The 26,478-nt window shown below is 56.7% G+C and overlaps 2 protein-coding genes across 2 annotated transcripts; both read right to left on the bottom strand.

Moving 5' to 3' along the window:
* Positions 1 to 19,208, bottom strand: IQCN (IQ motif containing N). The gene is made up of 4 exons (XM_055344296.1): positions 19,021 to 19,208; positions 13,763 to 13,862; positions 7,138 to 10,851; positions 1 to 927 (listed from the first exon to the last, which is right to left on the bottom strand). The coding sequence occupies exons 1-4, from the start codon at positions 19,206 to 19,208 to the stop codon at positions 1 to 3; spliced, it is 4,929 nt and encodes a 1,642-aa protein (XP_055200271.1).
* On the bottom strand, positions 18,631 to 20,537 carry JUND (JunD proto-oncogene, AP-1 transcription factor subunit). The gene has a single exon (XM_055343681.1). It carries the CDS (start codon positions 20,386 to 20,388, stop codon positions 19,345 to 19,347), a length of 1,044 nt encoding a protein of 347 aa, XP_055199656.1. The 5' UTR covers positions 20,389 to 20,537; the 3' UTR covers positions 18,631 to 19,344.
* Between the last annotated feature and the right edge of the window lie 5,941 nt (positions 20,538 to 26,478).

The following is a 26,478-nucleotide window of genomic DNA, read 5'->3' as shown; positions in this document are numbered from 1 at the left end:
CTAGACACCTGGCCACTGCATGTGCTGCGAGCTGTCCCACGCTGCCGGCCCCAAGAGCGCGTCCGTAGTGAGGGAGGCCCGGGTGCGATTGCCGCGCCAGGTGGCTTGAAGCATCTTGGCTGCCATCTGCTGCTGCTTCAGACGGCGGCGTACGCTGAAGCCTCTCCAGGCCGACTGGATGGCCGTGGCCGCCTTAATCCGGCGACGGGACAGCTGGGGGCTCCGGGAATTCATCTGGGTGGCGCAGCCCCACGGCAAGCCAGCCTGGACTATGGAGCTCCGGCCCATGCCGTGCACCACCCGAGTGGGCAGCGTGTGGCCACACATGTGGCACGTGCGGGGGCTGGAACCCACGAGCATCACCACGCTGGGCGGGCTCCCCAGCCTGGGACTCAGCGACTGGCAGAGGGCGCAGATGTGTGGCTGGCACGACTGGAAGCAGCGGTGGTCGGATGCTGACCTGGTCCTGCTGCCCATTTTGCACCACGTGGCCGGGAGCATGGTTTGCTGAGTCTCGGGCCGGCGAGTGAGGAAGCCTCGCCACACAGCCTGGATGGTGGTGGCGGCTCGAGAGAGCCGGGCCAAGTCCCGCCGCACACGGTAGCCACGCCAGGCAGCCTGGATGATGATGGCCCACTGGTGCCACACCTTGACGGTACGGCGCACCAGGTAGCCACGTGCGCATGCCTGGATAGTGACCACAGCATGGATGATTATCTTCTCCACAGCCTGCATCGATGCCACCAGCTCCCCCGACTGTCTGGGATCCGCTGCTGCCTCTCTGCCCACGGTGTCCCATGGCACAGAAGCCCTGGCCAGATCCCACGCGCCACCAGGGGCCACTGCGCTGCTCATGGGCCCAACCGCTACACTGGGGACGGCAGAGTTCCATGCTTGGCCACCAGCTATGCCAGCATCCACGGGGCCCTGGAGTACAGTGGGAGTCAGGGATGCCCTGTCACTGTCTACAGGAGCCCCGGCGCTACGGAAATCCAGAGACCCCTCCATCGACTCCTGGGCTAAAAGGGGCCTCCAGGAGCCGTCAGGTGAGGACTCATAGCCCAGAGACACCCTCCGAAGCCCTGGGTGCAGCCTAGAGGTGGCCGTGTTGTGTGCCACCTCAGTGGTGCGGATGATTGGTGTTACGACCGGTGGCACACTCTTGGAGTGTTTGGGACTTTCCTGTGAGGACCTGTAGGTGTGCTCCTGCACTTCATGCAAGGGCACAACCTTGGCTATGTTACTGTCTAGCATGTCTGAGACGGAATAACCATGTATGGACCTATAGGATTTTCTAGAGCCAAGAAACTTGTGGTTGTTCTGAGCCAGGTCCCCAGACACTGGCTTCTGGTGTGCCCTGGGGACAGCTGCTACCTGGAACCCATCAGATGCCATTCCACTAGTGCTGGATGGACAAAGTGACACATGGGAGGCCTTGTGGGTGGTTCCTGACCTCTGGGAAGTGCTTGGGGTCCCCATCCCAGTTATAGATCCTGGGTGCAAGCTGAATGCCGTAGGACTGGTATGGGCCAGCTTGGGTGACCCTGAAACTATAGTAGAAGCCCCCATATTATAGGCAGGGCTCTGGGGCACCTGAGTCACTGGGGGGTCCTGGGACATGATGTGAGTCACTGTGGGGCTCTGGGGTATGATGTGAGCCGCTGGGGGGCTCTGGGGTATGATATGAACCACTGAGGGGCTCTGGGATATGATGTGAGCCACCGAGGGGCTCTGAGGTATGACGTGAGCCACCGAGGGACTCTGGGGTATGATGTGAGCCACTGAGGGGCTCTGGGGTATGATGTGAGCCACCAAGGGGCTCTGGGGTATGATGTGAGCCATTGATGCCTGTTGAGCCAAGAGGGCCCCAGGAGCCCTGACAGACTCCATGAGCACACTGGGGACCCTGCTAGCAGTCACAAAGTGGGAGCTGGGGGGCCGCCAACTGGTTGCTGACCTCTGCTGCAGAGTTGGGGTGGCACTACCAGCCATGGAGTGGTTGGCAACATTCAGGGGCTGGGGAGGGACAGGAGCCATGCCACTGGTCAGAGATTCGGTCTGGTTGGGAACTACCTCCTCCAACAGTGGTCTTTGACTGTCGGGAAGGAATTCGTGGCTGTCGTTAATGTCACCTGACAGGGGACTATGGAACATCCATGGGGTTGCATCAAGGACCATGGAGTCCCCACTGGATATGGACACCTGGGACAGACCCTTGTCCAGGCCCTCTGGCTTCATCACGGCCTGGTCATCTGTGGCCTCAAATGGCATCGTCTCAAGGGTGTGGTTCAACTGTGAGGCTCTTTGTAGAACTGTGGGCACTTGGTGTCCTCTCCTGGTTGTGTCACTAGCTTCCAAGCCCTGGGGATGAAGCTGAGCCAGGCTAGTGGTATGGGATGCCTGGAAGGGGGCTATAGACCCTTCTCCAGCCAGGGCTCCATGGTAAGGACGGGGAGTGATCCCAACCAGCATGGACCCCTGGGGAAGACTCTGGGCCACATTTCCGACTGTGGAGGGCACACCGGCTGCATTAGCTGTGGACCCCAGAACCAGTCCCTGATTCAGTTCTCCAGCCACAGATGTTGGAAACACACTAGAAGCCACAGACCCAGGAGAGACATTTGTGTCTGTCTCGTTTGACACTGAACCTGGGATTAGGCTTGGAGCAGTGAAACTAACTGAGGGTCTCATGGAGAGGTTTTGTCTCTTCCCACCATCCCCAGATGCTGCCGTCAGGCTAGGGGACTCCCTACTAGCCGCAGAACCTGGAGGAAAGCTCGGGGCCACAGCACTGGCCATGGGTTCTGGAGGAAGACCCTGGCCCATGCCGCTAATCACAGATCCTGGGGGAAGGCTGTGGCTGATACTACAGATCACAGACCCTGCGGGAAAGGTTGGAGCCACACCACTGATCACGTAACTGGGCGGAAGGTGGGGAGGCACACCACTGGTCACCGGCCCTGGAGGCAGGCTCTGGCCCACGCCCCTGATCACAGACCCTGGGGGAAGGCTGGGGGCAACAGCATTGGCCGCAGTACCCGGGGCCAGGGCTGCGGGCATCCTGGTGGCTACAGAACCTGGCACTAGGCCACTAGCTGTGCCCATCAGGGGCTCCTGGCTGAAAGCATCAACTTGTTGGTAACCAGATGCCACAACTGTGGACACAGGAGGATGCTGGTGGTTCAAAGATACTGGTAGATCAACATTGACCTGAGACATGGTGGGGTCTGCGTTGGCTTGAGAAAACCTGAATGGCCTCATACCCAGTCTGTTGGGCACTGAAGCCCGAGAGAAACCAGGACCCACCTCTGTGGCTTGTTCGTGAATCAAAGGGGCCCCTGCCACGGAGGCTGGGAATGCAATGGGAGCCATGCCGCTGACTACTTGAAATTGGTTTGGGCCCATACCAGTCGCCACACTCCCCTGGCACACACTCCCTGTCATGCCCGGAGACATAGGTCCTGGAGACATACTGAGGAACATACCAGCAGCCAGGGTCCCCCGAGACATATTTGGGAACATGCTAGCAGCCATAGCGCCGGGGGAGATGCTTGCAGCCATGCCCCTGAACAGAGCCCCCGGAGATATACTGGTTCCTCGGTCTAGACAAGAGTCCTCTCCACTAGCCCCGGATGTCTGGTAGATATTTGGGGCGGAGAGAGTGACAGCAGAATGTTCGGTTATGTTTGGGTGCCCCCCACTGACACTGAGTGGCTGATGAAATGTCAGGGGCACCTCGTTGAACTCAGGGGCCTGGGGGTTTGAGGCCACCCCATCAACCATTACAGGCTCTTGACACAGGGCCATCTCGGTGGCCACAGATGACTGGTTCGTATCTTGGCCCATGCTGCTAGTTGTAGGGGGATATGATGTACCCACAGGGATTTCAGTCACAAATGATGGATGATGCAGGCTAGACGCCACTGCATCCACCCTTGATGGTACATTTGAACCCACCTTAGGCATCCAATTTGACTGGCCAACAGCGCAACCAGCACCACCAATTACAGATGGCTGGAATAGGCTGAGGGGCCCCCTATTGGCCACAAATGGCTGGGCTAGGGTGGAGACCACCACACAGGCCACTGATGGCTGGCCTAGGCTGGGGGCCACCACACAGGCCACTGATGGCTGGCCTAGGCTGGGGGCTATCCCACCAATCATAGATGGCTGTGCTAGGCTGGGAGCCACTCCACCGGTCACTGCTGGCTGGGTTAGGCTGGAGGCCACCACACAGGCCATGGATGCCTGACCTGGGCTGGGAGCCACTGCACCAGTCACTGGTAGCTGGGCTATGATGGGGGCCACCCCATCAGTCATAGATGGCTTAACCAGGCTGGGGGTTACCCCACTGGTCACAGATGGCTTAGTTATAGATGGTTTAGCTAAGCTAGTTACACTACTTGTCATAGACAGCTTAGTTACAGATGACTTAGCCTGGCTGGGGGCCAACCCACTGGTCACAGATGCCTGAGATAGGCTGGGGGCCACCCCACCAGTCACAGATGCCTGGACTAGGCTGGGGGCCACCCCGCCAGTCATAGATGCCTGTGCCGGGCTGGGGACCACCCCACTGGTCACAGATGGCCGGGCGAGGCTAGGAGTCACCCCACTGGCCATAGATGCCTGAGCTAGGCTGGGGGCCACCCCACTGGTCACAGATGCCTGGACTAGGCTGGGGACAACCCCATTGGTCACAGATGCCTGGGCAAGACTGGGGGCCACCCCACTGGTCACAGATGGCCGGGTGAGGCTGGGGGTCACTCCACCAGTCACAGATGCCTGGGCAAGGCTGGGGGTCACCCCACCAGTCATAAATGCCTGGGCAAGGCTGGGGGCCACCCCACCAGTCATAGATCCCTGAGCTAGGCTGGGGGCCACGCCACTGGTCTCAGATGCCTGGGCGAGGTTGGGGGCCAACCCACCAGTCATAGATGGCCGGGCTAGGCTGGGGGATACCCCGCTGGTCACAGATGCCTGGGTGAGGCTGGGAGCCACCCCACGGGTCACAGATGGCCAGGTGAGGCTGGGGGCCACCCTGCCAGTCACAGATGCCTGAGATAGGCTGGGGGCCAACCCACCAGTCACAGATGCCTGAGATAGGCTGGGGGCCACCCTTCCAGTCACAGATGCCTGAGCTAAGCTAGGGGCCACCCCACCAGTTATAGATGGCCGGGTTAGGCTAGGGGCAATCCCACTGGTCACCGATGGCTGTGCTAGGCTGGGGACCACCCCACCGGTGATAGATGCTTGTGCTAGGTTGGGGGCCACCGCATTGGTCACAGATGGCTGGGCTAGGTTTGTGGCTACCCCACCAGTGATAGATGTTTGGCCTAGGCTGAGGGTCACCTTACTAGCCATAGATGGCTCAGTTAGACTAGGGGTGACCTTACCAGACACAGGTAATTCAGATGGGCTGGGGGCAACCCTACTGACCGTAAGTGGCTGGCCTGGGTTTGGAGCCACCTTACTGACTACCAATGGCTGGGATAGGCTTGAGGTCAACCTAGTGGCCATGGATGTCTGCTCATGTGTGGTAGGGACATTATCCAAAGACAGACTTCTGGTCAGTCCTGTCCTGTAGGATTTCTGAGATAAGCTTTCCTTCAGACCCATGGAGCTTTGACCTGAGGACACATCCCCATCATCCTGATCATCTGAGCCCCAGTGGACACTCAGGGTCACGCGACCGGACACTGAGCTCTGGTGCAGAACGGGGATCAGCTTTGAGCCTGCAGAGGGCTGGTAGTAGAGGCATGGGGTCGTGTGGCCCTGGCCCACTTTCTTAGTTTCTTCCCTATCTCTAGGCTTCTGGGGCCTCCCCACAGCCTCTCCAGAGAGGAGGGTATCTAGATTAATTTCCCCATCCAAGCTGGCCTCCCAGGACTCCTCCTCCACCAGGTCGACAGCAGTCAGACTGGCCACAGACATGCTGGAGAGGCTGAGCGAGCTGCAGCTAGGCAGGGAGCTCTGGGAATTACTCACATTCAGGCCATAGTCTGTGGAGCCTTGAGAGAGGCTTCCAGGCAGGTCATTGTCTGGACCCTGGGGCAAACTGGCCACCAGTTCAGTGAGTATATGGCCAGTCACTCGCTCCTGTGGGCAGTACGTACTGGCAACGGTGCCCTGGGTTCGATTCCTCTCCTGCCTAGGGACGGCCGAACGGGAAAGAGTATGTGCCAACTTATTGCCTGGGGGGGCTGGGAACACACTGGGATCAGCCTGAGTCTTGAAGGCCCAGCGATGACCAGGAACCGTGGAGCCAGGCAAGAGACCCAGGGTGATGTCACAGGCCTTGGGGATCTGTGGTTGAGTCAGGGACATTTTGCTCATACTGGCAGCCCTCAGTGGACCTGGGGTCGACTTGTTGGTTCTCTCCCTGGTAGCCGCGGAGGCCCGTTTGTGATTTGGGGACGGGGTTTTCTGCGTGGTCTCCTCACGGGCCACAGAGGGCTGTTGTGACACCTTGGCAGCTGAGGATCGATACACACGGGGGGGCACCCTGTTGATCCCGGAGGGCTGACCCCAGCAAACAGATCTCCCGTAGGTAACGCTGCACTGCTGGGAATGGGCAGCCCTCCCACCACCCGCGGTGCAGGGAAGTGTACCTGAGGCCCCCTTGCCCTCCCCGGTCGACGCCCACCGACGTGAGGCCACCCTGCTGACCATATGTGGCTTATGGGCGCTTGGGGCTGTGCCACCAGCCACCGATGGCTGGCTGGTGCTTGGGCCCACGCCATTGGCAATGAGCAGCTGCCACAGACTGGGGGGCAGCTGCAAGTGGGGTGGTTTGGGCAAATTAGGGCCCGTGTCACTCTCCATGGGGTTGAGATCTGATGCCAATTCACTGGTGCCTGGGGCCAGGCACGCATTTTCCCCACTGACCTCAGGGCTCAAATAAAGGTTTGGGGAGGCCTTACTGGGCTCCATCTCCCATGACAGAGTGGGGTCCAGGGCAGCAATCAGGGAATACTGATGAATCATGGTGATCACTCTACTAGCCAGGGAGGCACCCATAAAGACCATCGATGAGCAGGGTGACCTCCCGAGCATGGCCCCATCCCCCATCTCTTCCAAGAACCCGGCAGGCCAGCCTGTGACGAAGCCCTCCCAGGCCCCGTCCTGGGGAACCCTGACCTTGCTGGGCTGTGGTCTCACGAGGCCTAGGTTGGGCCCCCACGCGGCCGATGGGCTCCCCCTGTAGTCCACCTCCACCGGGGCGGGGACCATAGTCAACCTGCTTCCTGCTGTTTTCGAGGCGGCCTTGGGGAAGACTCCAGTCCTCAGGGCTGCCTGAGACAGAGACTGGCTCAGGACAGCGCCCAGCTCCCCCTGACACAGGGCCTGGCTCAGAGCAGCCCACTCCTCCTCTGTCAGGGCCTTGCTGAGCACGTCCACCAGTTTACCCTGCTTGGCTTTAGTGAGTTCTGCCCGCAGCTCGCTGGGGGACAGGGTGCGCGACAGGGCGAGGCCCAGCTCGCCCCAGGACAGCACTTTCATCAGCGCTGCGCCCAGCATGCCCTGGGGCAGGGCCTTGGCCATCGTGGCGCCCAGAACTTTCTTGGACAGAGCCTGGTTCAGGGCTGCCCTCACTTGCCCCTGGGAAAGGGCTTTTGCCAAGAGGGCACGGAGGTCCTCCTGGGAGCCCAGCTCGGCAGCCAGCTCCGCGCACAGGGAGGCCAGCTGGGAGGTCGCCAGGTCTTCCTGGCAGGGTATGGCAGGGCTGGCCATCGATGACTGGGTCCGGGTAGTCCCGCTATCACCCCAGGATTCCACGTTACATGCGGGGTGTCCGGCAGACGCCAGCAGAGGCACTAGCGTGCTCTGGGCCTCAGAGACCCCCTGGCGTGGGCCCTGGGTGGCTTTGCCTTGAGCACAGTCATGGGGCTGGATCTGGGTCAGTCTGTCCTCTGGTGTGGGTCGGGGCAGAGGGCCAAGAGCACCAACGTGCTGGCAGGGCTGGGTGGAGGCCTTGAACCCAGCCAGGAACGGCTGCGACTGGGTCTTGTTGCTGAGCTCAGCAGGTTGGTGGGCTGCGTAGAGGCACTTGGCTGTTTCTGTGACCAGCTGGGCCTGGGATTGCACCTTGGTCAGCCCGGTGGGCAGATGTGCCTGAGATTGGACCTTCATCACTCCTGTAGCCAGATGAGCCTGAGACTGTGCCTTGGTCAGACACGTGCCTAGATGTGCGAAGGACGGAGCCTTGGTCAGCTCGGAGGGCGAATGTGCCTGGGACAGGGCCTTGGACAGACAGGAGCCCAGGTGTGCCTGAGCCTGAGATGTGGTCAGCTCAGCAGGTGGATGTCCCTGGGACAGGGCCTTGGCCAGCTTGGCCGATGGATGTGCCTGGGACAGGGTCTTGGCCAGACAGGTGCCCAGATGTGCCCGAGGCAAGGCCGCAGTCAGTTCTGCAAGCAGCTGTCGCTGGGACGAGGCTGTGGTTGAACAGGTGGCCGGCCGTTCCTGGGGCAGAGCTTTGGCCAGACATGTATCCAGATGTGTCTGGGGCAGGGCCTTGACTGGACATGTGGCCAACTGTGCCTGGGGCAGGACCACGGCTGTTTCTATGGGCATATACACCTGCGACTGAACCTTCACGACATCCGTCCTCAGGTGTGTCTGTAATGAGGACTTGCTCCTGTCCTCAGCCACTTTTGCCCAGGGTGAATCCCGGGGCATTTCAATGGCTATGGTGGTATTAGACATTGTTTCTGTTTTCACCTGCTTCTGGGAGACGGCCTTGAGTTTTTCAGCTTCCAAAGGTGGTCTGGCTGGAGCCTTGGGGGCCCCAGCTCCCAGATGTGAGGAAAAGTATTTGACCTTTCCATTAGCCAGGTATGAGTGAGAAGAGATCTTGACCATGCCTGCTGTCTGCTTTGTGCTCACCACAGCCTTGGCCTTTGGTCCATTTAGATATGTGTGGGATGAGGTGTTGGGAATTCCAGCTGCTGCCACTGCTGGAGGCGAAGACTTCAGATTTCCAGCTGCTGCAGGTGGCAGGCAGAGGGTCCTGAGGATGGCAGCCATTGAGCGAAATTGGGCTGGGGTTTTGGTGACCATGGCTGCCAGACGCGTCTGAGGAGGGGTCTTGGTCACTGTGGCCCCTGGGAGTGTCTGAGATGGAGTCTTGGCCACACCAGCTGCTGGGCACGTCTGCTGTGGGGTCTTGGTCATCGGGGCTGCTGGGCGCATCTGAGTTGGAGTCCTGGCCACAGCAGGCACTGGGCACGTCTGGGGAGGAGTCTTGGTCGTCACGGCCACAGGCCTTGCCTGTGTTGTGGGCTTGATCATAGAGGCCAACAGGCATATCTGTGGTGAGATCTTGGCCATCATGGCTGCCGGTCGTGTCTGGGGTGCAGTGTTAGTCGTTGAGGCTGTTGGTCGCATCTGGATTGGGGTCTTGGACATCGGGGCTGCTGGGCATGGCTGGGGTGGGGTCTTGTTCACCATGGCCGCCAGACATGACTGAAGTGGGCTCTTGATCATTGTGACTGGCTGGGATGCCTGAGGTGAGGTCTTGGCCATTGCAGCCACTGGGCATGTCTGGGGTGGGATCTTGGCCACTGGGGCTACCGGGTACGTCTGGGGTGGGGCCTTGGTTATTGTTACTGCTGAGCACGGCTGGGGTGGAGTCTTGTTCATCATGGCTGCCAGGCATGACTGGAGTGGGGTCTTGGTCATTGCGGCTGCGGGGTATGTCTGGGGTGGGGTCTTGGTCATTGCAGCTGCTGGGTACATCTGGGTTGGGGTCTTGGTTACCCGGGACACTGGGTATGTCTGGGGTGGGGTCTTGGCTATTGTTACCGTGGGCACTGGACATGGCTGGGGTGGGGTCTTGGTCACTGTGGCCACCAGATACATCTGAGGTGGGGTCTTGTTCATCACAGGTGCTGGGCCTGTTTGGGGTGGGGCTTTGAGGACCTCTGCTTCCATGTGGGCCTGGGTCTGGGTCTTGAGTGATCCATGAATGGCCTGAGCATACCTTCCACATGGTGGAGGCCCTGGGGCTCCTGCCTTGTTGACTCTGGCAGTTACTTGCTTGGCCTTCACCGTGTCCCCTTCTACATGGACAAGGCAGGCATTTCTGACAGGTCTGGTCAGCAGGCATGGGTGGCACTTTGTGTCTAGACTCACTGGACATGGAAGTCTGATGGCAACGGTCTGGTGTGGCAGGAAGGTGATGCTGGAGCCCCCAGTGGCACAAGGAGCCTGCATGCCAGGCTGTAGAGTACTCTGGCTCTGGAACAGGGCCAGCTGGTGGGTGTAGGCAGCCAGGCTGTCAGAGGAAGGGAACTGGGTCTCTTTGCTCACCATGACAGGCTGGGTCAGAGGGGGCTTGCCCTCTCCAGGATGCTGGAACCGCACCTGCTGGGGGGCATGGTAAGGGATGTCCCCCTCCTCCATGCTCACTTTTTTTTCCACCAACTTCCCGGACCGGAGGAGACGCCTAGTATTGAAGCGTCGCCAGGCCTCCTGGATGGCCTTTGCTGCCATCATCTGGGAGATCAGCTTTTGCCGGAGCTGGTAGCCTCTCCAGTTGGCTTGGATGAGGGTGGCTGCACGGGAGAGCATCATGTCCATCTCATCCACCAGGACGTTCTTGAAGGCCTGGCTCTCAACCACAGCCCGTAGGTGTGGGATGTGACGAGACACCATCTTGTCCTTGTCATGCTGTTGCAGAAGGGTCTCCCTGGACACAAGTGGCTCGTGCTGAGGCTGTGGACTCAGTGTCCTTGCTCTGTCTTGGATATTAGAGACAGACTGGGGCTGGTAGAAGCTCTGCCCATCAGGTGACAACTGTAGCTGTGTTGCTTCCTGCATTGTCTTGGTTCCTGGGTGGGTCAGCTCTGCCTGTGGAGGGGGGCAGAGAGGTGGTCAGAGAGTGGTCTGACCATAAAGATGAGAGGTCTCCTGGCTGGAGCAAGCGCTCCAGTACCTACATCTTCTTGTTTCTGACACCTTGCAATCTTTCTCCTCTCCTCTGCAGGCCCCCCTCTCTCCCAGCTACCTGCCCAGGTGGCCTTTGATATCTACATCTCCCTCATCATCCTGTGGCTACTTCAGTGCTGGCAACAATGCACACATTCTCAGCTGAAAGCCCAATCACCTTCTTGCTTTTTGAACTTCCTTTATATCTGGAACATACTGTGAATATAGCTCTGATCATACTATTTGGGAAATTTCCTCTGTGTGTGTGTGTGTGTGTGTGTGTGTGTGTGTTATTTGCCTCTCCCTGTTTACTGTGAATTCATAGAGGGTAGGAACCAGGTCTGAGTCATTTCTGTGTCCTCATCTCAGTCAAAGGGCCTGGGTTCCAGGCTGTGGACAGGTGAGTGTTGGGTGGGTGGCTATATTCATAAATGAATGATGGAGGGGATTGGAAGTTGGGTAGATAGATACTGAATGGATATATCTGGATAAATGAATGGTGGATGGGTTAGAAAGATGGATAAAGGGTTGTGTGGAAGAATAAATAGGTAAATGAAGTAGATGAATGAATTGATGAATAGGTCAATAAATAAGGAAATGGACACATGGATGGATGGACAGATGGGTAGGTGGATGGATGGATGAATGGATGGAAGGATGGATGGATGGATGAGTGGGTAAATGGATGAACGAGTGGATGGATGAATAAGCAGGAGGGGAAAGAAGGGTGGAATGGATGGATGGACAGACAAGTGAGTAGAGGATGGACGAGACCTGAGTAGATAAATGAGTGTGTGGATGGAGAGAGCTGAAGGAATTGGTGAAGAGATCAATGAATAAGAGGTGAACTGATGAATGGCTGGATGGATCAGTGCATGGATGGTGAATGATTAACAGATAATGGGTAGATCACTGGCAGATGGGTGGGTAGAAGAATGAGGGGATCACTATGGCTTCCAAAAGCACCTTGGCTCAGAGGGAATTGGGATGGATACTGCCAAGCATCCTTGATATGTCACCTGGAGCATAACATGTTTGTTGGGCAGAAACCCACCCCCAACTTTTGGCTGAAACAGCCGATTCCCCTTTCCCAGCCATCTTCATACCTTGGAAGGCCATAGAGTTGGAGGAGGAACAGGAGGAGAAGGTGCAATCTCAGAAGCCAGCTTGTAAGAGGAAGCAGCCTTCATTCAGCTTTTCATCCCATGCAACGTACAGCAACACTGCCCTGGGCTGGCTCTGTTTTCAAGCCCAATGTGAGGAGAGATATTAAAAGAAAAACAAAAATAAAAAACCCTAACATTTCAAAACAAAAGCCAAAAACTTTTAAGTCCACAAAGATGAATGCAAAAGGAATTTTACACTAGTGTTCTTTTATATGTAAAAGCGGATCAACTAGAAATAACCAAAAAGGTGATTGCCAGAGAGTCAGTTACAAGTGCATAAAGGAGAGTGTTCAAGGATGTTCATCACTGTATTATTTATGAAGAGTAAAAACTAAAAATAACTTAGGAGGTGGCTTAAATTAAACAGGACATTCATACAGTTGTATGCTATCCGGCCATTAGAAATGGTGTCCAGATCCACAAAAATGGCTAAAATTGAAAGGGTGGACACATCATGACCAACTGGGGAAACTGTCAGTCTTGAAGGTAACTTGTCAATTCCACCCTAACATTTACATTTAAGAGGTACAAGTGTTCATACTCACCCCAAACCAGAAACCATCTAAAAATGCCCATCAACAGAAGACTTAAATTCAACCATATTAGTAATTGACATAATAGATTAAAAACTTCAAGACAAAGATGATCAAAATAGATTTGTTTTCAAAGACCCCTGTGCTGCCTCCTTTCATGGTGAACATTCTAGCTTCACTTATTTGATGGCCTGAGTGTCTTGCCCCTTCCCAGTCTTCATCCCAGCCGCAAATGGGCTCGGCCCATTCAGAACAAGCATCAGTGTAATGGGCCTGAGACTGGTTCTCCAGGAGGTGGGCACAGTCATCGTCTCCACTTCACAGAGGAGGAGGCTGAGGCCCAGGGAAGCCAACATACTATATTTCATACTTCTTTATGTTATTTCTGATTTGCCTCCCCCATTGAACTATGAGCTGCCCATGGGTAGGGATGTCTGTCTCTTTTATTTGCTGTTGAATCCCCAATGCCTAGAACAGTGTACACAAGAGGTGCTCGATATGTTTATGGATAGATACACGGATGGATAGATGGATACATGGATGGTTGAAAGAGGATGGATGGATGGATGGATGGATGGATGGATGGATGGATGGATGAGAACCACTCAAGCTAAGTTCTGAAGAATTTAGGGAGAACAGCTTTAGGATCTGAACTGACCTATCCTAGAGTCTGCGGTTTCACCAGCCACATGGTTTAGTCCTTTCAGTGAACTCAACCAGAATGAACGAACAAATAGACAACAAAGTGAGAGGAATGTGATTACAGGGGACAGGAAAAAGGATTAGGGGCCCCCAGACATGTAAGCGGAATGGCTGGCTTGGCGATTTTGAGTAAACCCCTCTGAGTCTCAGTTTCCTTATACAAGCTAAAACCACTTTCCCAGCCTCCCAGGGAAACATGGTAGGCTCTCCAGGCTAGGACCTCAGGCAGACAAACCCACCATCAGTTTTTACGGGGGTCCCAAGTGCCCCTGTTTTGAGGGGCTGAGAAGCTGACCCACTTTTTAAAGTGGCCTGGAGGGCCCAAGGGGACTCTGAGGATGCTGGGGGCCAGGGGAGAACAACCCAGCCTCCGTGTACCCCCCACTAAACCCTCCACCAGCCCCACTCACCTGCCCCTGAAGCTGAACCCACCAGCCCGAATGGCCAGCCTTGGGGCCCTGGTGCCACAATGGCTTTGTGACTCACGGCCAAGTTCCAGCCAATCCCCACCAGCTCCTGGGGGAAGAGAGTTCTAGAAGGCCGACCCAGGGATGCCTGGGTGGCTCAGTGGTTGAGCATCTGCCTTCGGCTTAGGTCATGATCCTGGGGTCCTGGGATTGAGTCCCCCATCAGTCTCCCTGCAGGGAGCCTGCTTCTCCCTCTGCCTATGTCTCTGCCTCTCTCTGTGTCTCTCATGAATAAATAAATAAAATCTTAAAAAAAAAAAAAATAGAAGGCAGACCCAGTGTTGGGGACAAGACCTAGATCAGACTAAGGGTCTTGGTGGTTGCTACATACTGCCTGCCTGTCCTGAATAGAAAACTAGGGCTCTGAGCAGAGGGGGCCTCAAATTCTTCCCCTACATGTGTCTCAAGGCAAACTCAGTCTCACATACCTTGGGCATTTGTTGAACACCTAACTTTCTGTTTTTGTTTTTAAGATTTTATTTTTAAGGGTGCCTGGGTGGCTCAGCCGATTCAGTGTCTGCTTTCAGCTCAGGTCATGATCCCAGGGTCCTGGAACAAGTTCCCCACCAGGCTCCCTGCTCCACAGAGAGCCTGCCTCTCCCCCTCTGCCTCTGCCTCTGCCTCTGCCTCTGCCTCCGTCTCCTCCCTCTCTCTCTCTCTGTCTCTCATGAATAAATAAAATCTTTAAAAAATATATTTTAAGTAATCTCTACACCCAACAACTCCGAGATCCAGTCACATGCTCCACCAAGTGAGCCCTCCAGGTGCCTCTGAGGAACACCTAACTTTGCCTAGCGACACAGCTCAAATAATTTGGGGGTGTGAAACTGCTAGGAAGGAATCAAAGAGGGGGTGGATGGGCTGAGTCCCACAGGAGGCGCAGGAGGCGAAGGAGTAATCTTAGGAGAGCTGGGGGAAGGGCACCACATGGCCCAAGGTGGGAACAGGATGGGCATGATTAGGGAACATGGGGGCTGAGGTGGTTGGAGGCAGAAGAGGGCCAGGAGGTGGAATACTGAATTGGGAGGACCTCAGGAGTATGAGAGTTTGGGTTTTATCAGGAAGGCTCCGGGGAGCCCCGAGAGGGTCTAGAGCAAAGAAGGCACAGCTCTTATACTCTGGTTCACATCCTAAAAGGCCAGGTGGGTATCTGTGTCTGGCTCTGAGGATGGGCCATCCTTAGAGCAGAGCTGGGCCCAAGGTCCCTTGGGATCCCCATAAGGGCCTGGCAAAAGTGGGTATTGACTCTGAGCCACAGTCCTAAAGGCGAAAGTGAGGCCACCGTCCCCATCCACCTCCTGGGGCTGGGCTGATGCCTGGGCTGAATCACTGCTGGCCAGGCTGGGGCTGACACACACCTTGGCCTCAGCTCAGCAGGTTCCTGCCAAAGCCACACAGCCTGGCCCAGCAGCCTCAGCCTGGCTTCTCTGGGGAGCCACTGGGAGGCACCAGAGCAAGAGGCAAACAGGGACACCCAGCCCCACTCAGCAGAGGTCCCCTCTTCTCCACGCTGTTGGTGTAGCTTCGGGCAAAACCGGGGACATGACAGTTGGACAGGATCTATGTCCTTTATTTCAGCAATGACCAGGACAGCTCCCATCCAGGCTTTCAGTGAGCTAAACACAAATCCAGTGGTCAGGGCAATAATGGTGGAAGCACAAAGCCCTGTGGGAACACAAGAAGGCCCCAGCCCCGCTTGGGGGTTGTTGGGGGCCAGGAGGGCAACAGCAGCTGAGTTTGAGCAAAGGTCATTTGGGTAGCTGAGGGAAGAAGTGTTACCAGACTTGAAGCTGTGCAAAGGCCCTGAGGCCATAAATTAAGGAAACAGAGTTTTGATAGGGAGGTTCCTGGAAAGACATTGATCTTTTCAGGGCCAGATGCACTCAAGGACTTTTTTTCAGGAAGGTTTCAAGTAGGGAATCAGATCTGTGTTTTCCCAAAAGCCCCCGTGTCACATCCTTGTGAGAAGATAGGGCCTCCACTTAGACCCAAGGCTCCTGGGAGGCAGGCAACTGTCCAGGGTTCTAGCCACTGCTCTGCCATTTAGCAGGAGTGGGATACAATAAGATATATTTGGTTTTTGTCCCTGGTTCCTGGCACTCAGCTCCTAAAACTCTTGGAATCTTTGGGAGGGATGTTCCTTTCTTTTTTAAAATATTTGTTTGTTTGTTTGAGAGAAAGAGTGTGAGAGAGGGCAACTGGGAGGGGCAGAGAGAGAGGGTGAGAATAATCTCAAGCAAACTCTGAGCTAAGTGTGGATCCCAATGTGGGCCTGGATCTCAGGATTCTGAGATCATGACCTGAGCCGAAATCCAGTTGGATACCTAATCCACTGTGCCAGCCAGGTGCTCTGTAAGTATCTTTTGTATGTTAGTAAGATGCATCGTGGCTGGGGACCAGGATGCTGGCTGGTCCCCAGAAAAGCGGAGCCATTGGAGGGTTGGAGGTTTGTCCCACCTCCCAGACCTCCTGGGAGAGGACAGGGGCTGGAGATTGAACTAATCACCACAGGCCAATGATTCAACCAATCATGCCTGTGGAATGAAACCACTGGGGTTAGGACAACTGGATGGCTCATCAGTAGAGCATCTGCCTTTGGCTCAGGACCTGATCTTGGAGTCCCAGGATCAAGTCCCACATCAGGCTCCCTGCAGGGAACCTGCTTCTCCCTCTGCCTATGTCTCTACCTCTCTTTCAGTCTCTCATGAATAAATAAAATCTTTGAAAGAAGAAAGAAAAGAAAAGAAAAGAAAAGAAAAGAGAAAGAAAGAAAAGAAAAGAAAAGAAAAGAAAAGAAAAGAAAAGAAAAGAAAAGAAAAGAAAACCACCGGGGTTCAGAGAGCTTCCGGCTTGGTGAATATATGGAGGTGCTGAGAGGGTGGTGCACCCAGACGGGGCATGGAAGCTCCAGGCCCCTTTCTCTGTATCTTTCCCCATGCATCTCTTCCACCTGGCTGTTCCTGAGTGGTATCCTTTATAATAAACCAGTAATAGTAAATAAAGCACTTTTCTAAGCTCTGTGAGCTCTTCCAGCAAATTATCAAAACTGGAGTGGGAGTGTGGAAACCCTTGGTTGAGGGCTTGTTGTTCAGAACCTGAGATTTCCGAATGGCATCTGAGTGGCAATGGTGTGGTGGGACTAAACCCTTCACCTGTAGGGTCTGCACAAACTCCAGGTAGTGTCAGAACTGAATTGTAGGACACCTGGTTGGTGTGTAGAAAATTGAACTGGTTGGTGTGGGGAACCCCCCCCCCCCGCCCCACAACACACTTGGCATTGGGATTATGAGTAAAACAGTTCGAGGGGAATTGCACGGATCTCCCAACCTCCTGGGCCTCCCCTTCTCTATACATTGGGGGTGCACAGGGAGCACAAGTATCATTATTATCCATCCACCAAACTGATACCTGGACATGAACATACCCATTTCCAAAGCACAGAAGGTAGAGGGGGCAGGGGAAGAGGACTTGGTTGAGGCTATACAGCAGCAGACTGGCACCCAAGTTGGGACTCGGTCTCCTGAAGACTGAAGCTCTGCTCCCCCAGACTGTGGTTCTTGGTGTCCTGTGTCAAGACACCCCCACTTCAGCTTGGGCCTCTCACTGCTGGGCCCCCTTCTGAAACATCTGCCTGAAGGCGGTGAGGTCACATGGCTAAAAACCAAACCCCAAAGCAGTTCTTGAAGCCTTGAACAGTAGGCAGCCAGGGTGATCAGAAGAGGAAACAGGTAGGTGGTGAGGCCCCACCCTTTCAATGGCAGAGGAACTATGGGTACACGCTGCTCCTTCTTTGCATCCCTGCTTCCCCATCTGTAAAACAGGCACAGTTCACCCACCTTTCCAGGTAGGACTGGTATACTGCTGGTGCTCCACACATGCCCACCAGCTGGACTTGCCCTGTGTCCTTGGCCACCAATGCCTAAGTCCCTTCAGGGCCCAAGTGAGGCAGAAGCCCAAGGCCCGGAGTCTTTTGCTCAACAACAGCAAGGGCCAGAGTAGGCAGGGGAAGAAGGCAGCCTGGCCATCCAGGTTCTGGAAGTGAGAGGCCTAAGGTCCAAATGTCCCTGCAAACTCCTAAAAATTTCAGTCTGTGTGACCTTCAATCACTCAACCTCTCTGAACATTAGTTTCCTTAAAATGGGAGACTAGGCTGTTAGAGAGGAAGAGGTCTTCAGGGAGTACTTGGAAAATCTGGATTCCAAGTCTGTGCCCTAAAAGGAAGGTCCCACAGAATGTAGACACACCTCCAGTCCTGGAGGCAGACTGCCTAAGTCGGATCCAACCTGGGCCACCTTCCTTCTGGTCCTGAGGCTCAGCATCCCCCATCCGCCAGCCAATAATAAAAGCTTACACTGAGCACCAACTGTGAGCACCTGTAAGCCAAGCACTACTCTGTGAACAAACTGTTAATCCAACTTTATGGGGCAAGCTTACAACTGTTCTGCCCATTTTACAGACAGGGTAACGGAGGCCCAGAGGTTCAAATTTCTGCCTTTTCCTACCTGCCTCGGATTGTCCTCTTTGCATCTTCTAGCCTCTCTTCCCCCAAGGTGACACCCACCCGGGGGCTCGCTAGTTCCAAACGCCAGTTGGAGATCCTAATGTCCCCCACCTAACCTGGACATTAGTCGGCCCCAGGCCCAGGAGCGCCTAGATGGCGCTCGCTGCGCGCCAGATGTGCGAGGCCCCTCCCGTACGCCCGCTCTCCTCCTCTAGCAGGGGCGGAGAGAGGAGGGGGAAGGAGGCAGGGGAGGGGGGAGGGGGAGCGTGCGAGCCAGGCCCTGCCCAGCCCATCAGGCCCCGGCGGGGGAAGAAGGAGGCAGAGAGCCGAGCTGGCGTAACGAGACTTTACTGAAAACAGAAAACCGGGCGAACCAAGGATTACAAACAGGAATGTGGACTCGTAGCAAAACAAAACAAAACAACAGAACAAAAAGGGCGGGAGGAGGGATGTCGGAAGGACGGAAGGGAGGGAGCAAGAGCAAGGAAAGGGAAGGGAGTTCTTTTTTTTTTTCTTCTTCCCATTTCTTTAAAAAACCAACACAAGAAAAAACACACACACACAACCAACGTTTGTTCCCAAGTAGAAACATAAATAGGGCAGAATCGAACACTCTGTTCTTCTCTCTTCCAAAGGCAAAAAAAAAAAAAAAAAAAAAGTAAAAGGAAAGGCAGGGCTTGAGGCTGCGCCCCCTCGGAGTCCCCTTCGGCGGCGGTGTGTACAAAGGGGCGGCCGGGGCGCGCGGGTTTGTGCAACACTGGGTGGCCGCGCTCGGGGAACAGAGGCAGCGCGAGGGCGGGGGGGTCATGCGCTTGCCCCCCCAAGGAGCAGGGGGTCCAGCTTGTCGAGTCTGAGGCGCCCTCTCCGAGTCCTGGGCACCCCCGGGGGGGGTCCTCCGGGACCGCGCCATCTCGGAATCCTGGCACCCCGGGGGTGAGGGGGGTGTCCCCGGGGCCGCGCCCTCTCCGAGTCCGGGGCGCCCACGCCCCCCCCACGCGAGCCCGCCTCCCGGGGAGGGGGGCCGCGCATGCGCCCCGCGCGCGGGCTCAGTACGCGGACACCTGGTGCTGGGGCAGCAGCTGGCAGCCGCTGTTGACGTGGCTGAGGACCTTCTGCTTGAGCTGCGCCACCTGCTCGCGCAGCAGGCTCGCTGTGGACGCCAGCTCCGTGTTCTGGCTCTTGAGCGTCTTCACTTTCTCCTCGAGGCGCGAGATGCGCTCCAGCTTGCGCTTGCGGCACTTAGAGGCAGCGATGCGGTTGCGCAGCCGCTTGCGCTCCGCCTTAATGCGCTCCTGCGTGTCCATGTCGATGGGCGACAACGGCGGGCTCTCGCCGAAGCTTGGCACGTCGGGCACCGTCTGCGGCTCATCCTTGAGCGCGGTCAGGCGGGGCGGCCCCAGCGCGCCTGGGGGCGGCGGCGGAGGGAAGGGCACAGGCTCGGCGGCGAAGGCGACCGTCGCAGCACCCCCCGAACCCCCGGTGCCGCCCGCGTAGCTGCTCAGGTTCGCGTAGACGGGCGCCTCGGGCGTGGCTGCCGCTGGGGCCAGTTCGCCAGGAGGCGCCGCGCCCGCAGCCGTGCCCGAGGGTCCTCCGGCGGCCGCGGCTGCCGAGGCCGCGCCCGTGCCCAGCTGGTTCTGCTTGTGCAAGTCTTCCAGGGCCTTGACGAAGCCCTCGGCAAACTCCTGCTCCTCGCTAGCCGCCACCTTGGGGTAGAGGAACTGAGTGCTCGTCGGCGTGGTGGTGACCAGCCCGTTGGACTGGATGATTAGGCGCTCGAGCTCGGGCGAGGCGAGCTTGAGCAGCCCCAGGTCGGGCGAGGCGAGTAGGCCGTCGGGGGGCGCCGTGCCTGGGGCGCCGTCGGTGCGCAGGGGGGCCGGGGGCGGCGCGGCCGCGGGCTTGAGCGCCGCCGCCACCTGCTCGCTCAGGCTCAGCGTCAGCGCGTCTTTCTTCATCATGCTGCCAGTCGCCGCCGTCGGGGGCGCCCCGGGGAACAGGCGACCCGGGGACGCGAAGCTACCACCGCCGCCACTGCTACTGACGCCGCCGCCCAGGCCGCTCAGCGCCTCATCGCCGTAGAAGGGTGTTTCCATCCTCCGCCTCCCCCGCCGCGCCGGCCCGGGGGGAGGGGGGAGTGGCCGCGGCCGCCCGGGGGGCCTGCGCCCCCCCGTCCGCTCGGCCCTGCGCCCGCCCCGGCCGAGGCCGCTGCGCCCGGCCCTCCGCTGGCGGCGGCTCCTGCGCCGCGCAGTTCGCGCGCCCTCTTATAGCCTCGGCCCAGTGCGATGAGCTCACTGCCCCCGCTCGCCATTGGGTGTGGGTGACGTCGCTCATTTGCATGGTGGGGCGGGGCCAAACCACTGACGCCCCCCTGGCGCCGTTGCCCCGGTGACGCGCGGTAAACCGCACAACAGCGCGCTGCCTTGTGGGTTGACGTCATGGAGGCGGGCCCCACTCCTGGACCCGGTTACCCCGCCCCGGGAGCGCAGTGTACAACCAATGCCCCCAGCGCTGCCTCCCGCCAAGGCACGTCCCGGGTGGCGTGATGAGCCCGGCCACCAGCCTCCTGCCCGTCCCAAAGCCCCGCCCCGTATCCGCGCGTGGGGCCCCGGCTGGGCGGGGGTGGGGGCGGTGCCGGCCTCCGGGGACCGGCGGGGGATGGGGCCCGGATGGATAAATAACTCCCTGGCACCTCCCGCTCCACTACGTCTACAAGTGCCTTCCTCAGCGCACCCCTGCCCTGGCTCCGCACGGGCTGAGGGCAGAAAGCTTTAGGGAGCTAGCTGTTCCCCGTGGATCCCTGGGCGTTTGGGCCAGATCGGCCTCTGTCTCACCCCTACCCCCGAATCTCCGGTGGTGTGTTTGCCCCAGAAAGACGAGGGAGGGAAAAGGAAAACTGCCAGAAGTTGCTGGAAGCGCTTTGATCCTGATACTTTTCACTGAGGATTCTGAAAGTACGGAGTCTGGCTTCCTGACCTACAGATGGGAAACTGAGGCTCGGCAAGGTGTGACCAGGCCAGACCTCTTATCCACCTGGTAGAACCTTGGCCTCTTGCTCCTGGGCAGCCGCCTATATTTTTACTCTGCATCTGCCAGGGTGTGCTGTGGGTCCTGAGGTGAGGGTGGTTGCCTGTAGGTCCCCACAGTTTCCTCCTTAGCAGCCCTCCCCTTCCTGGTTGTTAGGCAGGAATCCTAGCTGGTAATTGTTACCTACTTAATACTGTTTTGTTTTTGTCAGTGCTCCAAGGGCCTCCCTAAAGGCTGGCTGGAGATGGACTATGAGGGAGGAGGAAGGGAACAACCTGTCCCAATGCTCCCTAGGGATTCTTGGGACATCTGGGTCTAGCTGACAGCCCCTTCACATGACCCCTCCATGGCTCCCACCACACTCAGAATGGAGCCAGTTTCTCAACCAGATGGTGGAGGCTAAGGCCCCTTCTTCCACTGACCCCTGTCTAACCTTTAACCTTCTCTGAAAGGTGAAAAGCCTTGGCTTCTGGGCCCACTGATGCCTCAGGGCCTTTGCATATGTTATGTCCTCTGTGTGATGCTCCCTTCCCCAGTGCAAACTTGGGGTTAGAGGCCCCTCCCACTCACCTTATTTCCATTATAGCCTTGGAAGCATTCAGAATGACTGGGTGGACCCAAAGATCCTGGAGGGCAGGGACCTTGTCTATCCTGAATTTGCTGGGTCTCCAGCATCCTGTATAGCACTTGACTTGGCATAAACAAGAACACTGCGTGGCCTGGTTGCAGTGGCAGTTTCTGGCCTAGGTTTGTCTGACTTGCCTGTTGGCATGAATGTTCCCAGCCCCCAACCCCCCTCTTCTACTTCCCAGCCTCACCTGGCCCTGCCCCTAACTGGGCTGTGAAGCAAGAAGGCTATGAAGGAAACTGTCACCATGAGCAAGAGACCTAGCCTGGTGGGCAGTGACCCAGGGGTGTGAGTATGTGTCTATGTACACACAAATGTCTGTGCCTGTGTGTGTTCATGTATGGATCCCTGTACCCAGATGTGTTCACACATGAGGGTGGGGTCTATGTGCCTGTGTGGGTGGGCATGTAGATCTGTGTGCCTGTGTGTATACATATATGTATACTGGTGGGTGTGTATGTGTCCATTTGTGTGTTTCCAGGCACGTAGGTCACTGTGTCCTCCAGACCTGCCCTCGCAAGGTGAGATGCAGCCCCCAGCCTGTTGCTAGCCTTGCCCTGGGACCCTTCTCTGGGCCTACGCAGTGGGGCTAGATCGGAGCAGATGGGGCCATGCATCTCCCCAAGGCAGGACATGAGTGGGTGGCCTAAGGAGCCTCCGCCGTGACCTTGGGCCTTCACCTTGACAAGTGGGTGAATGGTCTGGTGAACTCTGGGCAGAACCTGCCTTAGCTGAAAAACTAACCAGCAAACAGACCTTGGGATATGGAGGCAGAGGGAGCCCAAGGCCCGTTACCCCTCTGAGTCTCCATTTCCTCCTCATGAAAATGGAGTGAGTAATCTCACCCACCTCTTGGAATCTTGTGGTTTTTGTTTTATTTTATTTTATTTTTTAATTAAGTAAACTCTAACCCCATTATGGGGCTAGAACGCACAGCCCTGAGATCAAGAGTCATATGCTCTACTGACTGAGCCAGCCAGGTGCCTCGAGTATTGTGATTTGTATTGGATGTGAAGAAATAGTAAGAGCTCATAATTGTTTTCTCTTAAGTGTTTTACGTTATTATAATTAGGCCAACCTTAACTGTGTATGTTTGTTTGGCCTGGAGTGCCCTTCCTTATCCTCCAGGCAAAATTCCTACTCATTCTTCAAAACCCAGTGTCTCCTCCTCCAAGGAGCCTACCCTAACTATCCGGCCTAGAGGTCCCCTAAGTAGCCCCTCCCCCCCATGCCGGGCTGAGCCTGCCCACTGTCTTTGTTGGCCTCTATCGCTCCTACTTGCGGGAGGGGAGGAAGAGAGGACCTGTCTTAGCCCCTAAAGTATGGGGAGCTGCCCTGAGCAGACTCTGCCAGCAACACTTTTCAAGGCCTGGCTCCTTTGGTCCCCACTGCTGTGTACTTGCTCTTCCCTCTGATCCAACACCTTTTCCTGCCCTCTCCTTCCTCCTAGCCAAGGAGCCTTCTGGGACACCCCAGTCCTGCTCTATCATTTGGATCAACCCTATCCCCACCTCGCCAGGCAAGTTGAGGGAGCCCTAAATCCACCAACCAGTCACAGGCAGTGAATTAGGGATAACTACCATTCTGTCATTCATTCATTCCTTGTACATGGGGACGCCTGGGTGGCTCAGTGGTTGAGCATCTGCCTTTGGTTCAGGGTGTGATCCTGGAGTCCCAGGATTGAGTCCCACATTGGGCTTCCTCCATGGAGCCTGCTTTTCTCTCTGCCTGTGTCTCTGCCTCTCTTTCTCTCTCTGTGTCTCTCATGAATAAATAAAATCTTTTTTAAAAATTCCCTGTCCACTGATTGAGCACCTATTATGAGCCAAGTGATGGGGACACACATGGATGTCACAAACACCATCACTCTCCCAGCACACGATCTGAAGGAGGAATCTAACACAACTTCAAGGAGAATGTGCCCCCTCCACGGATGGGGGTATGTCTTAGAGTTGGGTAATCAGGGCAGGGCACCCCAGGAGGTAATGCTGAATGAAGGAGGAGCTGGAGCAAATCGAACATCCTAGACAGTGGGACATCTCAGACAGTGGGCACCGCAAAAGCCCTGGGGCAAGACACCAGCTGGCCACATTGATGGAGAGAGCAGGTGGGGCTGGATTGGGTGAGCCAGGGGAAGCCAGGGGGAGAGAAGGAAGGCAAGGGTGCAGGGCTTCCACAGGAGACTGGGTGGTATTTGTCCCGAGTAGTGGAAGTGGCCCAGGGAGACGGGATTGAGGGAGAAGTCGGCAACAGGGCTCAGCCTAGATTTTCGCCCTTACTCTCCCAGCAGCTCCACGAGTCTCAGGACATTAACTCACTTCCCACAGCAGCGTCCAGGGAGGGCGTGCGGCCCGCCGGGGTCTACACAGCCCAGGCCCCGTCTGAAAATTCAGCCGGTCCCCAAGTGTACCCTCGGTGGGGAAGGGAAGCTGAAACTAACCCTCCACCCCTTTCCCAGCGAGGGTTCCAGTCTCCGCCGCTCTGGGGCCTCTCAAGAGCCAGGAGACCCTTCTTGTTTAAAACAACCTGCAACTCGGTTTCATGTTTGGTCTTTCCTTGAAGACCCAGGGAACTCCAAGCTAGTGGATGAAACGGAAAGCCCCAAAGAAAGAATAAAGGAGTTAAGCAGGAAGCAGAAAGGGGTGAGGCGGATGGAACCTCTCAAGGGGGAGGTAGGCGGGGGGCTGCGCGCAGGACGCCGCGGGGCTCGGTAGGGCTTCTGGGGAATGTCCTGCGGCGCCTGGGTCCCCGGGCTGGGGGGCGGGGCTTGAAGGGGCCGTCCGCGGGTGGCGGGACCCCGCAGGGGGTCGGGGGAGGGGCGCCGGCGAGGGGCTGGGGGGCGCGTCTGGCCTCCGCGCATTCCTAAGGATCAGGTTACGGGCCGAGGCGGCGGCCCCTCCCCTCCCGCCGCTCCCCTCCTGCCCCGCTTCCGCCCTCGCCGGGAGCAGGAACCACAGCCACCTCCCCCGTCCAGTGCAGGTGCTCGGCGGGCCGCAGGGAGGGGACCCACACCCCGTCCTCCGGGCGGGCACTGGCGTTTTCCAGTCTCCCAAGACCATTTTACGGACGAGGAAACGCGTCGTCAGCTCCCTTCAGCAGCTGATGCAGCCAGACCGACGGAGCCTGCTTTACGACCGGTGGCCCTGTTGACTGCACCCGGAGGCTGCAGTGTCCCCAGCTTCCCGCAGGCCCGGAAGAGTCGCTCAGCCCAGAGTTCCTTGATTGACCGTCCAGAGTGAGCCCGGAAGGGCGCCCGAGCAGGGAGAAAACAACTCACACCACCTTCCCCCACCCCCGGACGGGCCAGAGCCCTGCCCTTGCCCCATGTAATGTGCATCTGCTGTATACCCAGGCCCAGGTTAGGCCCTTTCCTAGGCGGACTTGGGGAAACCTGAAGGTTGGGGGTGGGAGGGTGGTGAGTTCACTAAATTAAGTTCAGAAGCTGATTTGCTTTGCTTTTGTTTTTCTTTTGGCCAACCTCCAGCACCATCATTCAGCCATTCCACCACCCTCTGTGGAGCACCTACTGTGTTGTGTGCCGGGCCCTCTGTGGTAGGCCAGGGTTTTCCACCATCCCTCATCACCTCCTCATTTGATGCTCCCCTATGGGCCAGGAAATACCCACCACAATGAAGAAGTCCGCTTTAGGCTGATGTCACAATTTCTCCTTTAGGTCGACCCCCTTTTCTGTTTTTACTTCAGTAAATATATTTCAAAAGAGAAACTTCATGTCATCACCAAGAATGGAAAACCAGTTTATCTTGCCATAAATAGAAAGAAATTGAAAAAACGATGAAATGAGAGCAAAACCCAGGAATTCCTTCCTCGGGGACACTCTGGGCCAGGCCCAGAGCGGGAATGTCCAAATATCCAGAAAGCATTAAAAGCAGGGAAGCCCCAAGCCAAGCCAAAGAAGGGTGCAGGAGAGGCCACGGGAATCCACTTTGTGGTTTTGTTTCTGAGGGCCCCAGCACACAGTAGGTGCTCAATAATGTGCCAAGCCTTGGCAGTGAGCACCTACTATGCGTGGGGTTTACCTGCATCCACCAGCATCCTTTCAGGGCCCTCGAGTTTATAGACCCATTTCCAGGGTCACAAATGAGGTGGTGGTGGTGGCAGGTAGCAGCCCCTTCGGGGTGGGACAGAGCCTCTCTGGGGAGACTTCAGTTTGGTTCAGATAAATGGAAGCTCCCCGCTTCCGCCTCAAGACCTTGGGGCTGTCCCCACCCACAGTCCTGTGGCTCCTGACAGCCTTCTGCAATGAGCTATGGGCCCCTGACGTCCTGCCCAGACTGCCCAGGGATGGGGGGGGATGCGTGCATCAATGAATATGAATTAAATAAGTAAATGAATTAATGAGTGGATGGTGTAATGGATGATTTGGCGACTAATGAATGGATGAGTGAATTAATGGATAAGAGGATGCATCCATGTGATCAAAATGAGAAACCCACTCCCCACATTTTTCCTTAATATCCCCACACCAGCACTGCAAGGAGGGACATCTGTTCACATTTTTCAGAGGGACAAA

Source organism: Nyctereutes procyonoides, unplaced genomic scaffold (assembly GCF_905146905.1).
Source record: "Nyctereutes procyonoides isolate TBG_1078 unplaced genomic scaffold, NYPRO_anot_genome, whole genome shotgun sequence".
In the NCBI taxonomy this organism is placed as follows: Eukaryota; Metazoa; Chordata; class Mammalia; order Carnivora; family Canidae; genus Nyctereutes; species Nyctereutes procyonoides.
Note: the sequence above shows the minus strand (reverse complement) of the source record. Positions and strands in the feature narration are given on the sequence as shown.

Bases quoted from the DNA above. Each gene is read 5' to 3' on its own strand.
- IQCN (XM_055344296.1), bottom strand. From the start codon at position 19,208: ATGGCGCGGTCCCGGAGGACCCCCCCCGGGGGTGCCCAGGACTCGGAG. The intron at 13,863-19,020 runs GTACACACCGCC...TCGGCCTTCTAG, and splicing joins CGCGCCCCGGCCGCCCCTTT to AACTCTCTTCCCCCAGGAGC. The intron at 10,852-13,762 runs GTGGGTTCAGCT...CCCCCTCCACAG, and splicing joins AAGGCTGGCCATTCGGGCTG to GCAGAGCTGACCCACCCAGG.
- JUND (XM_055343681.1), bottom strand. From the start codon at position 20,388: ATGGAAACACCCTTCTACGGCGATGAGGCGCTGAGCGGCCTGGGCGGC.